The 23,295-nt window shown below is 30.5% G+C and overlaps 1 protein-coding gene across 2 annotated transcripts in view; it reads left to right on the forward strand.

Annotated features, from left to right (window-relative positions):
- LOC114120056 (uncharacterized) overlaps positions 1-23,295 on the forward strand; it is a 110,024-nt gene that overhangs the window by 71,862 nt on the left and 14,867 nt on the right. For both annotated transcript variants that reach the window (XR_007604969.1, XM_050203513.1), the window contains exons 9-19: positions 6,728-6,967; positions 7,164-7,250; positions 7,317-7,414; positions 7,473-7,812; positions 7,892-8,077; positions 8,150-8,434; positions 8,514-8,993; positions 9,059-9,202; positions 9,264-9,375; positions 22,478-22,656; positions 22,750-22,916. Coding sequence is in view for 1 of the 2 variants with exons in the window: in XM_050203513.1 (XP_050059470.1) it covers positions 6,728-6,967; positions 7,164-7,250; positions 7,317-7,414; positions 7,473-7,812; positions 7,892-8,077; positions 8,150-8,434; positions 8,514-8,993; positions 9,059-9,202; positions 9,264-9,375; positions 22,478-22,656; positions 22,750-22,916 (2,318 nt within the window). In the remaining variant the exon portion in view is untranslated. The remainder of the gene's footprint in view (positions 1-6,727; positions 6,968-7,163; positions 7,251-7,316; positions 7,415-7,472; positions 7,813-7,891; positions 8,078-8,149; positions 8,435-8,513; positions 8,994-9,058; positions 9,203-9,263; positions 9,376-22,477; positions 22,657-22,749; positions 22,917-23,295) is intronic.

Consider the following 23,295-nt stretch of genomic DNA (forward strand, 5'->3'; position numbering starts at 1 on the left):
ACTCAGTAGATACTGTTCACATATTTTATCCTATGCAATGTATAAGTTAAATACTTAAATATTTTAACACATTTTTATGGATTTAAAAAAAATATGCTTATTCTATGTTGTATATATATACAATATACAAACCGATAAAGTGTGAAGTGAAAACGCGTATGAAGTTTTTCAGATCATATTGGTCTCGGTAGTGATCGGCAGTGAAACTGGATTTTACTATAGCGAATATAATAACTTCATATTGTAAATCATTATTTTAGAGCTTAACCCTATATATAGGTTTATGCGTACATTTATATGTTTATAACATGCGTTTATAGACATATAAAACAGTGTGTGATCCGTGTTTGTATATTATATTGTACCCGAGGGCTTGTATATACAATATTAACCAAACCTTACATGTCTGTATACACTTACCAAATACAATCTACCTGTTTATGAGGCTCTGGACGAGATAATAATGATAATATACAATGCAGTTAGTTCTTATAATGTAATTTTTGTGTGTTTTTATATTTTCTCTATACTTTCGTTTACATATTGATATTAATCACCATAATAATATATCTATAATACATATTATTATAACATATTATATTACTGCGAGGTCGATCGCCGTCACCTGCACTTGACCTCTTCGGTCAACATCATAATGAAAAATGCGTCAACGTTACTGGTCCAGGGTCGTGTGCGTGTGTCCATATTTACACAACAGATCGCTGGCGCCGACAAGAGTAATTATTTATGTATATTATAAATACTTATTCCACTAAATATCTCTAAATGGATTTCAAGAATTTTGGTTGAAAGTCGTCTCTATAGAGTGCACAAAAAATGATATTATCTTAGGGAAAGAACGAAAGGGACATTGAGTGAGGTATTGAAGAATGTTAAAAATAGGAAACGTCGGGATTGAAAATACATAAAATATTTAAATATATGATATAATAATTAATTCAAGAGGACGTAGATTACTTTTAAACATATTTTCTAAATAATTTATAATTTATAGATACCTGTTTTAATACAGTTTACATGAAACGTTAGGGTTGGGAGTGCCTCGCCTGCTATAAATACGCGTTAAAAAGATCTGCCGCTGCGCTTATAATATTATATTATATTATAGACGCGTTTTATATGTATAACCTTTATAAATACCGCCTGCTGCGAACCACCTGCCCCAAATGCTCAAATGGTCTACCACGTGGGTACTTTACATATTATATAGGCAGGTATATATATATAATTGTTATTTTTAGGCGTATTACACTTACACGCCGTATTCATTTAATGTAGGAGACAAACAATTGAGGATTAAGATGTATATTATACTGCTGGCGACTATCGCACACTAAACAATAATCGTCTCATCTCTAATTTTTATAATATGTGAATCCTCATGACGTTCGACTGTTTTACGAATGCATGATCAGTGCGATAACAATTGTTTAAATACATACGAAAATAATAGTCATGAGTTTATTATAATAGTTTTTATAACGCAACACGTTTGATTTCTTTAATATATTAATTTATTTAATAGATACTTCATTTCTTCTAGTTTTTTCGAATTATGTAGAGAAATTACCGATATTATTAGATGTCTAAGACTATAACATAAAGTAATAATCTCATATTCATAGTCGGAAACCAATGTGGTAGTAGTTATAATACCATAAATAATTTAAGATAATATTATTATTATGTATATTGTTACGTGTAAGTGTAAGTGTAAACTTTACATTTACATGGCCAGACCTGTAAAATTAGCGGTCCTCTTTCCGCAACGGTTATACCACCATCAAAACGTCGTTTGGAGTTATAAGTGTATTTAATTTTTAAAAAAAGTTTTAAAAAATAATTATAATTCTACTGAAATATAAATATCAACAAAATAAAGGATCAAAAATAAAAATGTTTATTATGTATATTCCATTTTTAAGAAACTTTTCTCGGCCATACCTGCGAACGAATCCTAGACACGCCTATAATGATTCTATGTTTTAAAGTTATATTACAATGTTTATAAACCGGTACGCCCTAATTGCTTTTAACTTTGTTGTATTCATAATAATAAACTGTTATTAAATTTACTTTAAAACTGATATTTCGTTTTAAGAAATTAAAATGTTTAAAGTTGAAACTATTCGTTGTGGGTAAAAGTATCGACGACAAACTGGTAGGTACGAAGGAAAATTATGAGTAAGAGCATTATTCCTCAATAATTGTCCTCGGTGATTGAACTTATTGGAAACAAATAGTTGAATTTATGAGATAACAATTTTGGTTTAGAACTCATATTTTATAACATAATAAAAAAATAGATAAAAATAAATTTGTGAGTTTTAGTGATTTTTATGGGAAGTTGAAGTAACCCAATTTGTTCGCCCTTGTGTAACAAAAGTCGAATCATATGAGCAATAAGCAGTCAATCAATTAGATAGGCGTACAACACTAACAAATTTTAAAAATCAGCGGTACCTACAGATACTAATGCCGTAGTTGTAAAAATGTAATGGATTTATCATTATAATAAACATTTCATACTCCAATACAATGCATTCACTTGACCCATAAATGGCCCATACTACTTAGTACAGTAAAAATAATAGTATTTGAACGGGAAATGGTTGGCGATAAATAATAATATAATATTACTCGTTGTGCTAATGTTTCGTCTACCGTCGTATGTACGATCGCTTATAAATCGTACTAAAGTTCGAAAAATATTGATCACAATATTTTGTCATGTGAGACGCACGCAAAAATGTCGTAGGTATAAATCATCCTAAAAATTGTATAGGTACTAGCATTACATATTAAACAATAAATACTATACACCAGTAGAAAAATATGCAAAGGCTAAAATAATTTGTCTCTGTCAAATATTTTCATCGTGATAGATGTGGTCTGCTGTAAAATTCGCTTATTACTTATGTTAAAAATAAGAATACCATAATGGTCGCGTGTCGAAAACCATTTACATGCGTTATGTTTTTAATGTGTTAAAAATTTTACGTTTCCGAATGGTTGTTGATGTATATTATTTCCAATAGAAACATACAATAATATAATTACGATGGCGACGCATGTATTTATAAATTATATGGTCGGTTTTAGTAACAAACTAAAAACAGAAATAATTATATTTTTAAAAAAACATTTAAAATATTACACGTGTCTCGAGCATACAGTTCGCTCTAGTTTTTCAGAACTGTCATCGAAGTGTTACCGCAGCAACCAAACTTCTATGACCGACTACTTGTATACGGGGTGTTTCATTAAACTAATAAACATTATATGTTAATTTCAATGAGCGAAGCATAGAAAAAATAGTAAAGTATACCATTAAAAGTTACGGTCACATATTTATTTCATATATTATACACAATTTGTTTATAGCTGCAGGTTATACAAAACTATGTATTAAAATGTTGTTGATATTCATAATATATAATCATCAAAAATTCTATAAAATCATTCTATTTATCATTATGAAATTCTAAAAAAAGATTATTATCATAACAATTTTCTAATTAAACCATTAATAAAAATATAACAATATTTATTTGCTTAAAACACAAACATTCAGAACACAATTATAATCAGAACACCCTGTGTAATATACATATAAGTCACAAACTTCGTTTAGGTCCACCGGCACGACTACACGTGTTTTGAAAATTGATATCGATTAATACGCAACGGGCCTATTGGATATGTAACAGGAAATGAAAACGGCGGGCGCGTTAATTGTGTACAATTGGAAAGGGGAGGGTCATGCCTACTATATTTTAGGTCCTGCACCCCTGTATTATAATATTTTACAACTGCCGGGCACGAAAGTGAATATTATTATACATAGGTATAACTTTATTTTAAATTGAACACGAAAATTATATGATCATTTTTGCGCCTAATGCATAATATAATATTTATATTCTATAGATCGCGTGTTTATTTCGGCGTTTCGGCAGCAAAATACAAAAAAACTCGTTTGATGAACCTGCACGTATAATTATTATAGTTAGGTCTAGAAGGAGGTGTACCAACGCTTTCTATTTCTTCACGAGTACTCGGGTTCGTGTAACACATCCACATACATCACTCATAAATAAATAAACAAATATTAATAAATGTATGTTATAGTCACCTTCCACCGAGTCTTCGATTATTGTAGTTATACCTATTATGTTATGCTATATGGCTAAATTTTCGATTGTATTTACATATCTACGCGGTTCGATCACGATGAAAATAATACGACAACGAAATCAATTTTCACCTTATAAGGACTTCGAATAAATCACCTGGCGGCAGTACTTATTCGATACTCGTGTTCACACGTGGTGCCGTTCGAAATATATTATCGTATAAGTACGTGTACTGGACACCGCTTGAAACGTATTAGCTTAAACGTTTTGTTTTCGATCGCACTTGGAGATTACCTATACGCACGACGATTTGTGTGAATTTACTTAGGCATTTATCATTTACATAAATTGACCGTAAATAGGTATCAGAGGTTTTTATTGAGTCATTGCAATTTTCAAATACTAACAATGAGAGACCTTTAACTGGAAGTGTGCATGTAGCGCGTAGTAGATAATTTAATACACATGCACCAACACTCGAATAGTAGACGACCGTCAGACTTTGAATAACATTTTTATTATTTTGAGAAAAAAAATACAATTGTAAATAACACTGACTAGATGGATAATAAATTAATAATATTAGAAACATAAAAATTTGTTAATTAAAGTGGAATTAGTACAGTCATAGACCTTATACTCTTATACAGTAACAATAAAATATACTCATACAATTTTAGTTTTATACTATTTTTTCATCATTTATATAGGACTTGAGCTATTATGACAGTACACATAATAAATATATAATAAATACATTACTATAAATTTTAAATTTGATTTTAATTATTTTCTTTTTTTATTTAAGACCATTGTTACTTATAAATATTATTATTTCATAAAATTATAAAAATTGTTGCATATTGCATAGGTATACTGTTTGCCAAAAACAATCTTAACCTATAACTTATCAGTTAACAATATATCAAGATAAATCGTTTAAACTATAAGTTTGGTAACTCATAACTGTCTAAAAAATATGAACATCGCACCGGAAAACCATAAGTCTTATAAAACAATAAAACACTTTCAACACGTTAACGGATGGCTACCGTAATTCTTTTTTGTAACATTGAATAATTGCTATCTCTTCAATACTGTCGTACAATATAACTGCATATTACATTAATACATTAAATTACTATATGGTTACACTCCGACGGCCATTAATAATAAATATATATATAATAACAACACTGTTGCAATGGCGGTCGTAGAACTCGTCGTACGGACCATGACCACCCGAGAAAATTGTCGGAGTTTATTTTTTGTTGTCATTTCCTTTTTGTTGGCGTCCGTCAGACGTTTTGTCGAGTTTTGTGTTTTTAAAAAACACGTACGCACGCACGTACGATATATATATAAGTATATACCTAACACATTTATTGCGTTTAACGAAATATCCTTTCCCCGTAGTTGGGCCACATGATGATGTCGTCGGCAACGCCAATGATGCAGTGTCTACGTGTGGCGTGAAAGGCACGCTGGATTTAAATATATCTGGGCCATCTCTTTTTGTATATAGTATATTCCGCCACGTTTTATATCATATTTATGACACGCTGATCCAGTGGTGCTTAAAATGTTTGTCACGATTCAAAACTAAAATATAATTAAATAATATGTATAATATTTTAACGTAATCGAAACAATAAATCTATCATATTATAATATAATCAACACTGTGTGTTATTTAAAAAGAATAATATTTATTTTATAATTGAACGGATATCCTAAACCATATTTTTATTTTTATTTATTCAATAGTTACACTATGTGAGTTCCACAACACTCATCACGACTTTTTTCACGTCAGAATAATATTGTTTGTTTTAATATATTCATAATTTCATATAAAGTATAATATACTACATCATGATATTAATTCAAATCCAGACATATATGATACATCATTAAAACTTGTTTCATTTCGAGTGGGCCTAAAACAATGGACAATGATGATCGAAATGTATATTTATAAATAAAGTTTATAATGGAAAAATGACGACTTATAGTGACTCCACGCGAAGAAAAATATTATTTAAATTGGTAGACCACAGTGTGACATTGAATAATAAAACAAAACAAAAATGTTAAATATTACTTAATAATAACTAACTGCATAATATTTGTCAAAATATTAATTTAACTAATACTCGTAGAATATCAAGTTACAAGGGTATATAAATGTTTATGATAATATTTTCAAGGAATTTCCTATACAGTTATTATAGAGTATGTTAAGTTAGGTTAGGTTAAGGTAGGTAAGTATCTAGAACTATACAATTAAAGACGATAGAGTACGTGGTTAAACAATAACAATATATTGATTTTAATGAAGCGTGTGGCATAATATAAAAATTAAAAATATTAACAATAAAATCATGTTAAGAATATTCTCCTGCTCGGTGTTTGGTTAAGTTTGGTAGGTTATATTCATTTATCTGTCATTAAAATTAATATGTTATCTGATTTAAGTGGTATACATATTCAATCAATAAATGTATAATGTATATATAGCTATAAATTCGTCCACTGATTATATAATTATTATTTTGTTTTGTTTTTAGTGTATCCACAGTGACATTGAAACAAAAGGCAAGTGCATCCGGTTGGTGTTGAAATACTGCAAGTGGCTAGCTGACGAACATCATCAACCCACTACTCAGGTACATCTAGAGTTGGTGCAAACGGTGCCACTGCTAACCAAAAAATCGAAGAATTTTGAACATCGCTGGCAGCTGTTGTACATAAGATCGTTAGAGTGGATTTGCTTCATCGAAAGTCTGGACGTGAAAAAATGTCGAAAGGTATGTCAAATTAATTATCCAGAATGACTGCTAAAGTTTCAAAGTAATCCATCCAAACGGAGTTAATGTAACGTTACATACATGTACGAACGTACGTAATATAGGATTTACGTCGTTCTCTGTTACTTTATACATTGTATACAATATACATATATAGGTATATATTTTTTTAAATGTACATTTATTTTTATTATAGGACAGTAATAGTTCTTCTGATTGCGATGAAGAACCGGTTCACAAATGTCCACGGTTAGTCGATCATAAGTTGTCAAATTCTTCAGACGTAAGTTACCACTGTACATTTTTTTCTTTTTGAGAAATACATTATTTAAAGCGTTTAAATATTTAGGATAAACAAGGTAATATTGAAATGGAAACAGAGACTTCACCATCACCAGTCCTTCAATCTGAACGAATGTCATTCGACGATACGGCCAATTTTCACAGGTAAATCAAATTACACAGAGTTGATTGTTTTGAGTTTTTTACATTTTATTATTTACAGGTCGGATAGAAAGGGCCCAAACTTGGCAACTTTCTACTACAGACATTTAGATACGGATTCGGAACAAGAATCCCAAAAAAAAGCTATTGTGGAAACTGAAGTTAAAACGTCGGAATCGTCGGAAGAAGAAGAATGGACATACAGTTCTAATACAACAAAAGAAATTAAGAAACCAGAAGTTCCCGTGTCATTTGCAGAACGAGCGAACATAGAACAAATTAAAGCTTTGGTTGAAAACGTTAATTGGTCGGTTACCAAGGACAAACACTCTGAAAAACTTTGGATGTCTGGTAGTGGCATAAAAAGGAGAATTTTCCGACAAGAAACTGCTGATCCTGAAGTAATATACCAATAGTTCTTTTCTACCTATGAAATATATTATATAATTAGAGATTTCATGTCAATGTATTTTTTTTTAGAATGAAGAATTTATCGGTGATAGTTGTGATGCCAGTGGTGAATACACTACAGAAGACGACGATCAGCATTTCATCTTAGATAATCATTCTCATTCTTCGCGGTCATGTGATATAACCGTAGTGCAAACTCAGGAACTAGATTTTTGTTCAAATCCAGGAAATATAAATGAATGCAGTTCCCCAAAAGTAATTAGCTAAATTACCATAACATCGTTGTATAATTACTATTATTGTTAATATATCGATTTAAATTTACAGGTTGTGTTGAGATCAAAAACAAATGTTGGAAATACGTTAAGACCGGTCAGCATGTCTGGTCTTCCTCAAAGTAGTCCCAAGGCTAGACTTCTGACTGAGTCCTGTCAGTTGTCTGTTTCCGAATCGGCTCTCAACCATATTTCTCATGAACAAGTGTCTGTAAACGGCAGGGACTCGTCTACCATCGAAGAATCTACTGCGACTCAAACGCAAGACTGTTGTGGATCTTACAACACTAATTCACTGAGACGACGTAAACTAAAACACAGAAGAAAGAGTACCATGGTAAGAAATGGCTGATAATTGATAAATATATAAAAATACTAGACCAATCGCATTATATTATTTAATTTTGTAAACCCAGGAAAGAAAAAGTAAAAGTGGATCAGCTGACAGTCTGTCGTCTGTAGTTAATTCTGTTGCCTACAATGAAATGATTAATTCTGGTTCATTTTCTGGCTCTTTGTGTGGCATTACTCAAATTGATTCACAACGAGTGGATTCAGAAACCGAAGAAGAGGTTACAAAAGAGTCGAAACGTCCTGCCGTGCGCAAGCGTCCTATGAAAATGCCAGTGTTCCGTCTTGGCGAATTCGGTGCTGTCACTCCAAGAGAAAAACGTTTTCCGTTGACTGCTCAACTTCCGTCAGGTACGACCACAGATTTTAGTTCATTTTCTGAACAGGCATGGGACAGCTATCAAGAAAAGTATTTGAGTGAGCCGTATAGTGAGGACCCCCCAGATCCAGAATCCGTCAGACGATTATTGGACTTTGGTGATGATTACAGAAAATGCTTTGATAGTCAATCTGACTGCGCTTCCAGCATTGGTAGACCAAGTTTTGTGAGTACTATCGAGTGTTATATTTTATAGAGATTTTAATTTTTTTTTTTATTATATTATTTTAGCTCGATGATGAAACTTTTGAACAAGATTCGTCAGATTCTGTTCGTAACCTCATCGTTAAAAGTCGATTACAATTGAACTACTTGGACCAGGTACTTTCTAAACTCGTCGCGTATCCGAATTCAAACATTACGATTAAAGAAATTGTAAGTAGACAACTACTATAAATTTATTTTATTGGCATTAATAATTTTTATTTATTTACAGGGTCAGTTAAAACAACGATGCAGAGAAAATGAATATTGTCTCCGTTTTTGTTTAGAAGGAATCAAAGATAGTCAAACGTTTGTTTCAGCCAGTGACATAGCCGAAATCGAAAGTAAGTAATTAATTTTATTGTATTATTATAAATTCATAGGTAAAATTACATTCCAATTGTATTTAACAATTGATTAAATAGTTATTTCTGAGATGAAGAAGGTGCACGTAGGTAATTAAAAATATTTTTAACTTTAGTTAATTTAAAGTTTACAGCTTAAAAGATCTACACATACAAATCTATTTAATTAAAACACACTAATATCAATCTATTTTTTTAAAAATGTTATAAATATTTTTCATGATTAAACTAGAGTGTTAATAATAAAGTATATTTTATAATGTCATATTGAACAATTTGACACGTTTTAAATAAATAATTTAAAAAATGTGACCTTGGTCAATAACTCATTACTAATGTCTTCAGATATTTATTTTTTATTTTTGTCTTTACGTAATGAACATAAATATTTTAATGACCTTGAATTATAAATGTTTGTATCAGTCATTCACTCGATAATTAGGTGCTTAAAGTACTTTGATAATTAAAAACGATTTTAAAATAACAGTAATAATATTAATAATAGTTATAATTATAAAAGAACCTACATTACATCCTTTTAATAGTATACTATATTCACACAAAAATAAAGTGAAATGTTCAAATACCACCCCGCGGCATATTATTCGAAAGAAACCCAGTTCTAACGGGTTTATATGGACTAAATTGAAGACCAAGCCTACATACGATGGGAGCTTTGTGATATTGACAGTAACTCGAGAGTAACGAAATATTGTATTGTATCGCCACGACGAATACAATAAATCATTTATTAGTTTATCAGCCTAATCTATAGTCTTATCTAACTATTGATGTGCTAGATTTTTTATAATTGTAACGTATATCCGTAAATGTGTAATTCAAGGTTAAAAATTATATATACACCGCGAATCTTAATGATAATAAAACGACTTTGTTGTGGTCTATTTTCGTTAGTTGTGCAGAATTTTATGATGTACTTAAATTTACAACAAAACTTTCTAAGCAGTTTTTGTAGACGATGAACGACTACGAAAAACCTACGAACAGAACTCGTCGTGTCACCATGGTGACCCCTGTAAACATAATATCTCGATTCTTCCCCTCACGACCGAATGAAGAAATCGATCAGATGGCGTCTAGAGTTTTCGTCGTGGTTATGTTATACCTATGAATACTTGTACTTTTATATATTAATATTGGTCCATGGTTCTGCATTTCAAAATATATTTTTTTTAAATTCCTATGGGTTGTAAATTGTTAATTTGACAATTGTTTTTAAAATATCAATGTATTGAAATCGAAATTTGAATAAATAAATCCCGAGTTTTTTTTTTACTATTTACTAACGAAAATATTTAAATTTAAATAATACATATGATTATATCAACACATAAGAAGTTAATTAATATTTAAGACTATATATTTTTATCAAAGTATAGTTTCTGGACCTAAAATTATTTATTATCAATTCGTTAACTTGACTACAGTTTTCTTCGGTTGATATATACATTGTTATAACGATAATCATATTTATAAATATACGTATTACATAAAGAATTAGAATAGCAAGAAAACTACTAATATATCAGAGGTGTCACTATAAAATGGAGTCTTCGGGGCAGACAGGCAGTACCAAATAAGTGTTGGTTCCCATCTATTTATGCTATCAAAATTCTAAAAATTTTAATTTTTTTAAAAAAACAATAGTTTGTACTTATTGTTTGCTTATTTAATTTATGAAATTTTTCATTGTCTCCATTTACTTCAATTAATAATAATATAAAAGCCCAGCACTGCCCGTACTCTTATATAAAATATGATGTTTTGAACTTTTGCCTTGCCATCCTGTAGTCACGCCACTGGTATGACTACGATTTCGACGCTTGAAAATTTGTCGCAGAAAAAAGGGCAAAATAAAAAGGTTTTCTCGATTGAAAACGGGGTCATCGAGTACATTTGCATATCAAAATTCCAAAAATCATAACTAGGGCGAATGCGTTATTTTTGCATATTAAAATGGAGAGTCGGTTGGGCGTGTTTGAAGTTATCGCCTGTAGTTACGCTGTGCAGTATTCAATATCGTATTATCGCGACTATAATGTGTATATAATAAATATATTACTCAAGTGCCAGCCGCCAAGTTATATATGAATATAATATGTACAGTGTACACATGTTATACCTATTCCTAAACCATAATATTATGGTATTATTCGTCGGGTCGCGGGCGAGCGACGGCTGCGCCCCACCTGTTCCGTGTAGCGTCGCGCCTGCATATAATATGATTTATACTCGCGTGTGTGTTCGCACAAGAACCTCTCGCGGCGCACGCGTTTCGCGCGGTCCTGGTAGTATCGCCATCACCTGTTCGGTGATTGCGCGTTCGCCGCTTACACAATATTATATTATAATCTTGTATGACACTCAATAATAGCTTACAATAATATTAAATTGGTAATAATTTTAGAGGTGCGTCGTCGTAGTACACCTTCACAATAATAATACATCGATCGCTTTTCGTAGATACTTCTACGTCCGTTCTCCATTCGTTGTTACCGCTGGCTCATTGTTGTCGCTACCGTTTCGCGCTAATAAGTATAATAATGTATGCCATCATGAACCAGTTCGTCCGCAGCGCCAGCGCAGTGTGGTACGACGGCCGAACGCTACCGTATGTCCGTGTATAGTTATCGTCTGCAATTTGTGCGAAACTTAACTGTTGAAATCTGATATTCTTCGTTATTATTATTATTTTGCAATATTTCTCGTTCACCTGTGGTCCTAACCAACGGCACTCCATAGATGGCAATCCGCGTGGAAGTGGCGCACGCAGCCACGCAAACCATGATCAAAGGTAAATAATAATCATTATGTGCCTATCAATTTTTGTCAATCCAAACCCACTGTCGTATATGGTTAGGAATATATATTATGATAGCGTGTCCTAAACTCCTGAGTTAAAAACAACCGATATTATATTCTGTCTTTTTCGCCACCGTTCGTCACCCCCACATCACCGGCTATAGCAGCAGTAAGTGAATGACCGAGAAAAACGAACAATTCTCAACTTTCGAAAAAAAAAATATAGATAATATGCCAACTGTCAATCTCGTTTTTCTGTATCTTAATTTCGGCCTCGAGCTACCGCCCACCTTTAAACCTACGTAATAGTTTTGAATTCTAACGCTAATGTAAAATACACTATCCCACCAATGAGGTGACTATGATCAGTTTTAGAACTGTATACAGTATACAGCGTATATATATAATATATACATTATACATATACCTATAATATTAAGGTGTTAGGTACCTATACTATGCCATATATAGTTTTACGCATGTATAAATAAGCGTAGGCAGGGGTGGGCTGGGAAGGATCTAGCCCATTATCCAAGGTATAACAGTGGTCTATATTTATGTATCGATATAATTGAACCACTTACAAGGCACTGGCCCAAAACCCAGTCAAAGACAGGATCGCTGTTCGTCCTCTATAGCACAATAAATCACTGGGCTAGTCAGCCCCTGAGCGTGGTAAAGATTATTTCTTGTTTTTATAGTTTGATAGAAATTAAATACTATAATTCATAATTTTTATTTTTAAAAAACTATTATATTATTTTATTTTATTCGTTTTCAAATTTATCTCATCTTATTTAAAAAAATATATACATGAATGTTGTATCATAATATGTTTAAATGTTCTATTGTAATATAGTTTTCTTTGTAATTATTAACAGAGCTATGACATAATTTCCAATTATGTACTCGTTTAAACTTTTATTTTTCCATTTTTTTTTTTTTTTGTTTATAATAGGTATATAATTGTCCTTTTCGGTTTTTTTTATTTTTTTACCATGTTCTGACAATTTTGTCGATTTCCATATTCCTAACCTTTGTACACCTTATTATTGTGTATCAATACGTCAATACTGCTCTGAACCAATTGTCTATTGTTAAGATTAGAAAAGATCAATTAATCAAAATTTATTTAAAAACAACTATTATATATTTATATAAATTTCAAAACGTTTATTCATGTATTTTGAGTTTCTATTTTTGAATACATTTTTTTTTGCACCTTTTGAAATACATTTTAATAGATTTTATAATAGTGGAAATATGTATAGTAGGTATATGTTTATGTATAGTTATAAAATATGATTATTTTACTATGCACTATGCAGGGACAAACTACTAAACTCTATTCATACAATACTGCAGTCTGCAATTCTATGATAAATTTCACCGAAAACGATTTTTATCGATCTATGATTTGTATACAATACATACTTTTTGATGTATGTTAAGCCCGTTATGGAAGTATTATACTTAGTATCGAGTATTCGAGTTGTCAACCCAACATTACACCTCACCGTGGCCATTAGAGCGTGATTTATATGGACATATATAGTTGTACATTACAATAGAACAGAAAAAAATGTTTTATTGTAAACAATTATAACTGTTACCTCGGAACGTTGGCTCTGTATATGAGTGCTAAAAATATAATTATATCTCAGGTTTATACGTTTTTTTAAATAAAAAAAAAAGTCTCAACGCATGGTTGCACTAATAATTATGTTGGTCCAATTAAGTTTCAACATAATGTATTATATATATAAAATAAACGTTTTTTTTTTTAATGCTCTCATTACTCATTGGTCGTTAATACAGAAATTGTTTAAGACATTAATAAACAATTTTTAAAAATACAAATTATAATATATTATATTTTTATTGAATAATGTTGGTTCATCGTTATACAATACTTACTACTTTTGACATAAACATTGCGGCTTTAGAGCTGCTGGATCTTAAATGTTCATGTAATTTACACTAGCTATATAATCTTACCAATGACAAAATACATTTTATATAATAGGTACACTCTAGTACTTGAAATTTAAAACTTATCTTTTATGTTATTTAACCGTCACTGCACAAGAATAATTGTTGGCTTTGCCCTGATATAAAAAATGATGTCAAACCTAAATGATATTTAATTTCATGTTAATTAGCAATTACCTACCTACCTACCGACCTACCTCGTATGTATAATAACTTATGCAACTTAATTATATTTTATAAATTAAAAATCAGGTATTTAGGTATGAACATTTTTACAAAATAATAAGTACCCGGTCCAAGTACCTATACCACATTTTCCTGATTTTCATGAGGTTAATAGAGGAAAACGATAAAACAAGGTAACCCACCCTATAAATTTTAACTGTATACAAAATTTAGGATGTTAAATTAATAAAGTATAATCATATAAATAATTTGTAAATAAATCTTCATGTTTCATAATTGTCGTGGAATATATATTTCTCAATAATAATAATATGATTTACAATGTAATGTTTTTATAATATACCTATTACCTACATATTATAGGTACATAGTGGATATCTATTATACTCGTACTTTACACGATACATATAAAAATGTATAAATACATTTAAAGTACCTACTATATTTTTATTTTATATACATTTATGACATACATATTTGATCGAATATAAATGCATCATGAATATATCACTCTGTATATTCATTTAAATCATGGTATCGTGTTGCTATTTACTAAACATTCGATTGTTAAGTTTTATCAGAATTTATATCTTAGTATAATAAAGTATATCAGCACAATATTACCTATATATGTCAATATTCTATATATTATCATTAATATGATTTCATTTTACATCCAATAAACTAAATTATCTATATAAATATTTTTTTTAAGTAATTATTAACTGCATGTTGTAACTCGTTTAACACTTTATTATTCAAAATTATAAGTGTCTGATCTCTATATATTTTATTATTTCCCTAGATTATTGTAATATATATAACCTAAATAGATCATAATGATCATATAAATGTATAATAATTGAATAAAGTAAGTTAAGTTGTAGTTAAAAGTTTACTATTTTAAATTTTGATAGTCTTCCCAGTTCCCTTTAAATCTATAAATCACAATAGCCTTTAATGAAATATTTGCATTTTTGACATAAAAAAAATACCACTAGATACCTATATGTATTTTTATATTTATATTTTTTAACTTATCTGATCTATACTGCAGTCTGCAGGTACAAATACAAATAAATATAACTATAGTAGTAAAATAATGAGATTTGCGTTTCTGTAAATGTCATTTTATTATTAGGTATAGGTAATTAAATACGTAGATAAAAAAAATTTAAAAGGGGCGCAGAATCTGGTTAATTGTTTCCAAATGAAGTATATGAACGAGTCACCGTAGTAGTTACAAATGAGAAAAGGGTAGATGATATAGAGTATGTCTAACTTTAAATCTTAAAATAGCCCCATGAATAACTATAAATTCACGTGGCTATGACATCTCTGGATTCTGAATAATATATTTCGGTAGGTATACTAAATGAGGGCCTATGAAAAAAGTTTAAATTCATCGTCGCCGCCATTTAAATCGCATTGAATATAAAATGTAATTACACAAAAATACCCATTGCCTTGTTGATATAATTAAATCGAACCGAATAGAATCGCGTCTTCTATCTTCTACCACAAACTTTAATTCAAAAACGTTCGCAGTGTTATTGTTTTGTGTAATAAATAATATACGAATCTATTATTCGATTTTTTTATATAGAATCGAATAAAAGGTATTGGAAAAGTGCTTCTACAGACGCTTTAATATTTTTAGCAATAGAATTATGTACCATTTTGCTGGATCACTTGTCAGTTGTCAACCATAATAAATTGCAAATGTGTTCTAAATTATAATCACTAAACCAGAAACCCGTTTAACCATTTTGGGGACCACTGACGGTGGTGCGCGCTAATAAAACGCATGTCCCGCTCGCTCTACCCCTCTTATGTGCTTCCGTTTGATAACAACGTAATCGACGGAATCGCCGCCGAGATGAATTAATTTATTGTTCTCGTGGACCCTCGTGCGTGTACGTTTCGACCACGGTTGAAGTTGGTAGACTTTGCCGAACCGCGGTTTTCGTCGGAACGCGCGCGTGCTTTATGGGCTGCCGTCGCGTTTCGTTCGCCGTCGCCACTCGCCGCCGCAGCCGCCGCCTTGTCGTCGGGCCACACTCCGTAATTCAGATAACAGATTCAGTCAATCAGCAGCTGCCGAACCGTTCGTGTTCGCGTTGCCGGTCGTTTTGCAGTTTGTTCAACGTGCGACTTGCGTATATTGCAATTATTAACGCTCTTAATATTTTATTTTTTTTGGTGCTTGTGATTAAATATCGTTTTTTCCGTTTTTCATTATGTACATCTAATCGTATTCTCGCGTTACGCAGCAGTCGCGTTGCATTCAAGTTTGTAAATGTTATCACTTTAGCGTCCTAACCAACAACGACCGTCGGCATCAGATTTATAAGCTTTAATCCGGGTTTCCACTATACCGTTTCGCGTTGTGTTAAGTATAAATCATATTATAATATTATGTTTGACTTGTGGGTAATGTGTTACCTACGACATGATACTCAACAAACAGAACACGATACGACACTGTGTAGTGGAAACCCGGCATTACGTCGCGAGTTTTTCCTATCGTTTTGCTTTGTCAATTCCGATAGAATGCGATTACCATGTTATTAAAATATTACATCGACGACGGCCATTATTATTATTATTATTATTACCTACTGGCTATTATGAGAACTACAGTACACACTCGTGTCGCTGGAGTCAATCGGGAGATAACAAACGAAATTCACATAACTGCGTGTTCCAAATTCCAATAATTTTGTCATAAAAGATCCGTATCAAAAGTTCGATTAAAATCAAAGTGGCGGGCGTCGGCGACGAGATCATACCAATAAGGCATTTGAATGCTTGCTGATTTTTTGAATTCTAAATATTAAAAACTATCGTTTTTCGTTGGCTCGATATTTTTGATACTCATGTAAACAAATTAATAATCGACTCACATCGCTATGCATTCCGGGGATTTTTCCCTCTCTGTGTTTCACCGTCATTGTCCACAACTTTTACACCGTAAGAATAATATTCCAATGTACCGTATAAACATGTTTTAATTTATTAACCGTGTTCGGGACACATTGCAACACGTTATCCCGTGGACTACGACCTCTCATACGTCTGAATTTTGTTTACGCATTCGGTAACCGTTTCATTAAATATTCTCTCCCTCCTCTTAAACATCGCCACCGTTCTGTCGACGCGTCGTTAAAGAGTCGACGGGGACGTTTTTTTTTCACACGCGAAGGGTTAGTGTTATAGTGGTAATAATAATAATTTTTCAAATAATGTGTTATGCACTTGTGTGGCTTCGTCGGGGCTTGGCACAGTCATCATCTCCGAGACGTGGTTTTTTATTACGCTTATTAATTATTATCATTCGTAAACGTACGCACGCGACAATACAATATATATTTATGCCGGCGGTCAGCATATACACAAAAATAAACCTTTGCAAACACGAAAAAACCGCATGTTAATCGGTGCGGTCCATTTTGATACGTTTTGTGTTTTTAATTTTATTTTTCCTTAACAACGTACATAATAATATTTACAATGTACTCTATATAATACCATAATAAGTTTTATTATGTGTGTCAACAACTTTGCGATGACAGAATAATAATAGAAATGATAATGGCGTTCTGAAATCTCGTCACGCGCAAATGTTATACTCTGCGAACAACGCTCATTTTTAGCATTCGGTACGCACCACGTGCTGTCTCGTCAGTACCATAGAAACGTGGGATTTACCTACCACCTGGAGCCGCTGGAATCAACAGGCCTCTGACGCGTAATCACACACGACCAGTTTGTACCGTTCGACCCGTGATAATCTCCTATATTATAATATTGCATAGTTTTATTATAACAACACTCATTGATTTATGATTTTTAATTGATCGTCCAATTAAGTACTTACCTATATATTATGAATATTCGTTTTTAACAGTACTTGAGTTGATTATATTTTTTAAAAATTGAAACATTGAAATCAAAGTTAATTAAAAAAATATTTTTTCTTAACTCCGTCATTGTATAGTATCGGATACGATATATTTTTTTTTCATACGATGTAACTATTATTATTTATTGGTTGCTTAAATAATTTTTGTTTCTATAGCGTGATTTACAATTTGCATAGTTCGTATGTCATATTGCCTGTCATTTAATTTCGACTTTCCTGTATACCTACACATTTTTGAGAGTATTGTTGGTAAAACTTCCTATTCAATGTGTTCGAATATTATTGGGTATTATTAACGTAATTAATTGTTATTGAAATCAATACTTATCTGTTGTCGTTATTGTATGTATTTATCGGGCATTATAAAGATAATTTTGTAATCGCCTAGTATGATCAATAGTTATAATATAGGTAATCATCTATAATGTATTTAGATAAAATATGAATCCAAAATGTTTTTAGTTAAGTTCCACGTATAAAACCCTCCTCTAATTCTTTGACTTGTGCGTTAAAAAATTATATTTGACTGAAATTCTTAGACATAGGCGGTCAAGCGAATATTTCTGCCAAAAGAGTGTCTTCAATGTTCAATCAATGATGTAGGTGTCAATGTGATAAATAAAATGATTCAATTTTCATTAAATCATGGTAACATAATATAGATAATCCCGTGCGTCGTCAAAACTCATAAAATATTCAAAGTTTAACCCATTATTTATTCAAATACTCATACTCGATTGAAAGATAATATATCAGATATACATAATGTGATACATTTAATAATTTAACAACATTCTTATTTTATACTCTGTGTACACTTCCGACCTTCACTATTACGTGTATCAATTATATTGAATAACATACACAATACACAATAAATTAATATTGGACATTAGTCTAACTTCAATAACAATACATTTTATAATTAACGCCCTTTCATAATCTAGCTCCAGTTAAATCATTTTTAAATACGACATCCTTTAGTTAAATGAAATAATTAAATTGAACTCAATATAATCGATTATCCATTAATAATAACGCAAAGTATTATATTTTTCCCATAGTAAACTGCACCTACTACCTTTGTTAATTTTTGCTATCACATTTTTTATTAAAAACTTCAATATGCAGTTTACCCTATGAGCTTTATAACTTACTTCACATCCCGTTTTTCCTTTAATTTGTTCTTTCGGTAGTTACACTTTGGCCTTTACGTCAAGTCTTGTAAAAAAATTCAATGTTATTATTTATATCTGGCCGACAAGATTATTATATGGCCACTTCCTGTGCTTTTTATACATATTATATAACAATAAATCATCTATTCGAGACCCCCCCTCACTATGTATATAAAATTTAAACATTTCAAGGGCCCTCATCGTGTATGAAAACACAATCATAGCCTCGCAGGAAATGTGTTTTTTTGATAAGTCTCTTAGTTAATAAAGCCCTTAGAGCTTAGTTCTATACATTTCAATCACTAAGTGGATATTATATTAATAGGTAACAAATGGATTTTTCTAAAAATGTTTTTCACTTAATCCTTATAGAGCGTATACATATAGATCCGTTTTTATATTTATTAGTTATTACCAATGAGTACTTTTATACTATTAAAATCACATCTGTTTTTGTTATCGGTCATATTATTCTGTAGTTATTATAAATGTATAGAACATTCTAATCGTTATTATATTTATTAAAAAAAACCATCGAAGTATTTTGTTAAAAACTATTCATAAAAACGTTCATTTTTTATTTAGAAAAGTGACCAGTATTTAATTTCTAAATCGTCTTGAGATTATATTTTGGTTGAAATGATTGTTGTTTTTTTTTTGTATAAACAGATATAAGTATGTGATTTTATCAAGACTACAATTAATTCCATTGTTTAAATTGTTCATAATATGATATGTTATTGTCCTATAATACTCCTATATAGTTATGTATTATAAATTTATGAAATGCGTGTATACTAAAAACAAATAACAAACCTAATTATTTTCTCGAATTTTAAAATATATACCTACTTAATTTTTAAATTATTTTTGCAAAATATCTATTTAACTTCAGCACTTTTACTAATAAACAATAACACATACAATAGTTCCTAGCGTAAAGATGCCAAAATTATATACTGACATGATAGTGATATAAAACAAATTAAAATTCAATTTAACATTTTTAGTTTTCCATTTTCTATAAATAGAACACATATTTTTCAATGTGTACATAATATATCAAGATACATCATACATAGAAATCTTGTAAAATAAATTGTTGATATACGTTGTGGTTATAAGGCCTATAACTTATAAGTTTATTACACTTGTTACTAACATTACGTTTTAATAACTATCGATTAAGTAATAGTTATCTCTATAGTGAAATCTCTTTATTTTCAAATATTCGGACTAAATAATATATAGGTAGGTAACTAGTAAGTTCTATTACAATATGACCATAAGATCTTAAGTATTGTATATTATTTGAATGTTTATTTGTCATTGTACAACAATACAACATTACAATATCCATTTTATACATTTCGAACCTTTTGTAAATTTACATTATATTTTTTTTATTGGATGTGTACTAATACTCAAAATAGTTGTCGCCTGTTGTTGTCCTGATTTGTAAAGGAGAATGTTAATAATGATTTAAAAAATTACAAATTGCTATGAGTCAATATTGTTAAAATAATAAAAACTACAAAAAACACAGAATGGACCGTACTGTGTTATAAAAGTGCGCGTGTTTGCATAACACATATATGATTAATATTTTATAATAATAATGTATCTTACAGAAAAATGTCAATTTACTTATTACTTCGTGCGAATGATGACAAAATAACCTAGAATACGTTGGCCTAGAACCGCCAGAAAAGATATTTGTGGTATATTCCATTCTATTTATAAACAACTACTCTGCGGTGCTGGCGGGGTCGTAAAAACAAAATAACCGCGTGCGAATCATCAAGTATAATAATATAATAAGTCCACATGGACCGCAAACCGGACAACGACGGCGGCATGTCCGATTTCGAAACACCGTTGTTCGACTTAGAGTCGCAACGGTTAGAATTCGACACAAGCGTGGACGAGACAGATTCTTCCAGTGTTTTTGACTGTAGCCTAGACGAGAGTTTCCAACAGATTAAGAATGACCTAGAACGACTTCACCGGTCGACCCCGAAAAAGACAAATTTTTATCGAACCGCAGCGGCTTGCCTCGATGAGTCGTCTGCTGTCGTCGACGACGATTTTCCTGAAATCGATATCAACCAGAGGTTTGATGTCATGAAAGACAGGGTTAGAAATTACCGATCTAAAGAGACAGAAACGTTGAGACGATGCATCATCGAACTAAATAATACTATAGCTTGCGTAACTGACAACGAAGGTAAAAAAACGTGTGTGCAAGACAAAAAAATGTTATTTATCTATAAATGCGCGTTTGCCACGTTAGGTGTCAATACAACATTTTACATACTGATTTTTTTCCTTTAAGAATTAAAATACAATTCGATATTATGGTTGTATTCTAAGTAATTTCTATAAATAAAAAATATTTAGTTGATTTATAAATTAAATATTTTAATAACATTTAATATTTATACCACCTAGTATATAGGTATAATTGATTAATGATTTCATAAACGTTAGAAACATACTTTTCGATGTGTGTTGAGTACTTATTAAACAAATACATATATATTTTTATAAGCATTTAAATTTAAAATATTTAAGTTATTTTGTTTTCTTTTACTAATGTATACACAATGTGTAAATCTGTCCTTAATAAGTTCAATAAGAGTATTAGCTAAAATAATAAAATTACATGAATACTTGATATAAGAAGCCACCCAATAATGACAATTTTAAAATGTAGGTTATTAAAAATAATTTTAATAAAAATGTATTATTGTTAGTACTTCAGATTATAAAGGTAAAAATCCAATCTAACTCACGTGCACTTTTTCATTTTTTTTTTTTTTAATTTAAAAAAATTATTTCAAAGTTAAATAGAACTTTGTGCCTTGTATAATGTATAATATTATTTTATTTTTCTCATATTTATTATTTTCTTTACTGTAAATTACTAATTTATAGTTAACTTAATATTAATTGTATTATCCGTATCTGTTTTTAGGTATGGTCAAAAAATGTGAACGTTTGGAACTAGATATTTCAAAACAGGAGAAAATCCAATTGCTAAAGGTCGACATAGCTGCGATAAAAAGTCGTTTGATGTCGTTTTTGCGAAATGATCGATTGGATGGTAACGTACAAAACAAAAACGAACTCCAAGCCCTAATCCACACTGCTAAGGTATGTTAAAAAATAATATATCTACTTTGATTTTATAACAATCAAAGTATAGGTTTGATAGATATGTTATAAATTTACACTTAATACTTTTAGACTGAATTATCAAGTTTGGATACTTATTGGAATAGTCGCAACATAGTGAACATCACCGAGGAATTAAACAGACACTTCAATGAGTTGAACGATTCTAATAATGTTTTGAATCATATGAGCAAAGAAGTCGCAGATCTATATTCTATTTATGCTAACACTCGACAGAAGTAAGCTTACCTTTATAGTATTAGACATCTAAAGTCTCTTTTTAAAATATTTGGAATTAGTGATATTAAAAAGTTTTTTTACTGTTTGTTAAACTAAAAACAAAAAACCCTCAATATTGTAAATTTTAAGGATTTGTCCCAATGATTTGTTTTATCCAATTCACATATTTCCAATTTAAAAACAAATATCTGAATTCTACATCTAAATTTCCACAGTCTATTTTCATTGCCCAAGTCCTCCAATTATATCTTTGACTGGCAATTCCAATTAATTGATTGTCACATATCATTGGACAACCTATATCTTCTTCACAAAATTGCACATCTTGTCTTATTGGACACAACCATTTATTTTCACTGTTAACGTCAATAATATTTT

This window comes from Aphis gossypii, chromosome 3 (assembly GCF_020184175.1).
Source record: "Aphis gossypii isolate Hap1 chromosome 3, ASM2018417v2, whole genome shotgun sequence".
Taxonomy (NCBI): Eukaryota; Metazoa; Arthropoda; class Insecta; order Hemiptera; family Aphididae; genus Aphis; species Aphis gossypii.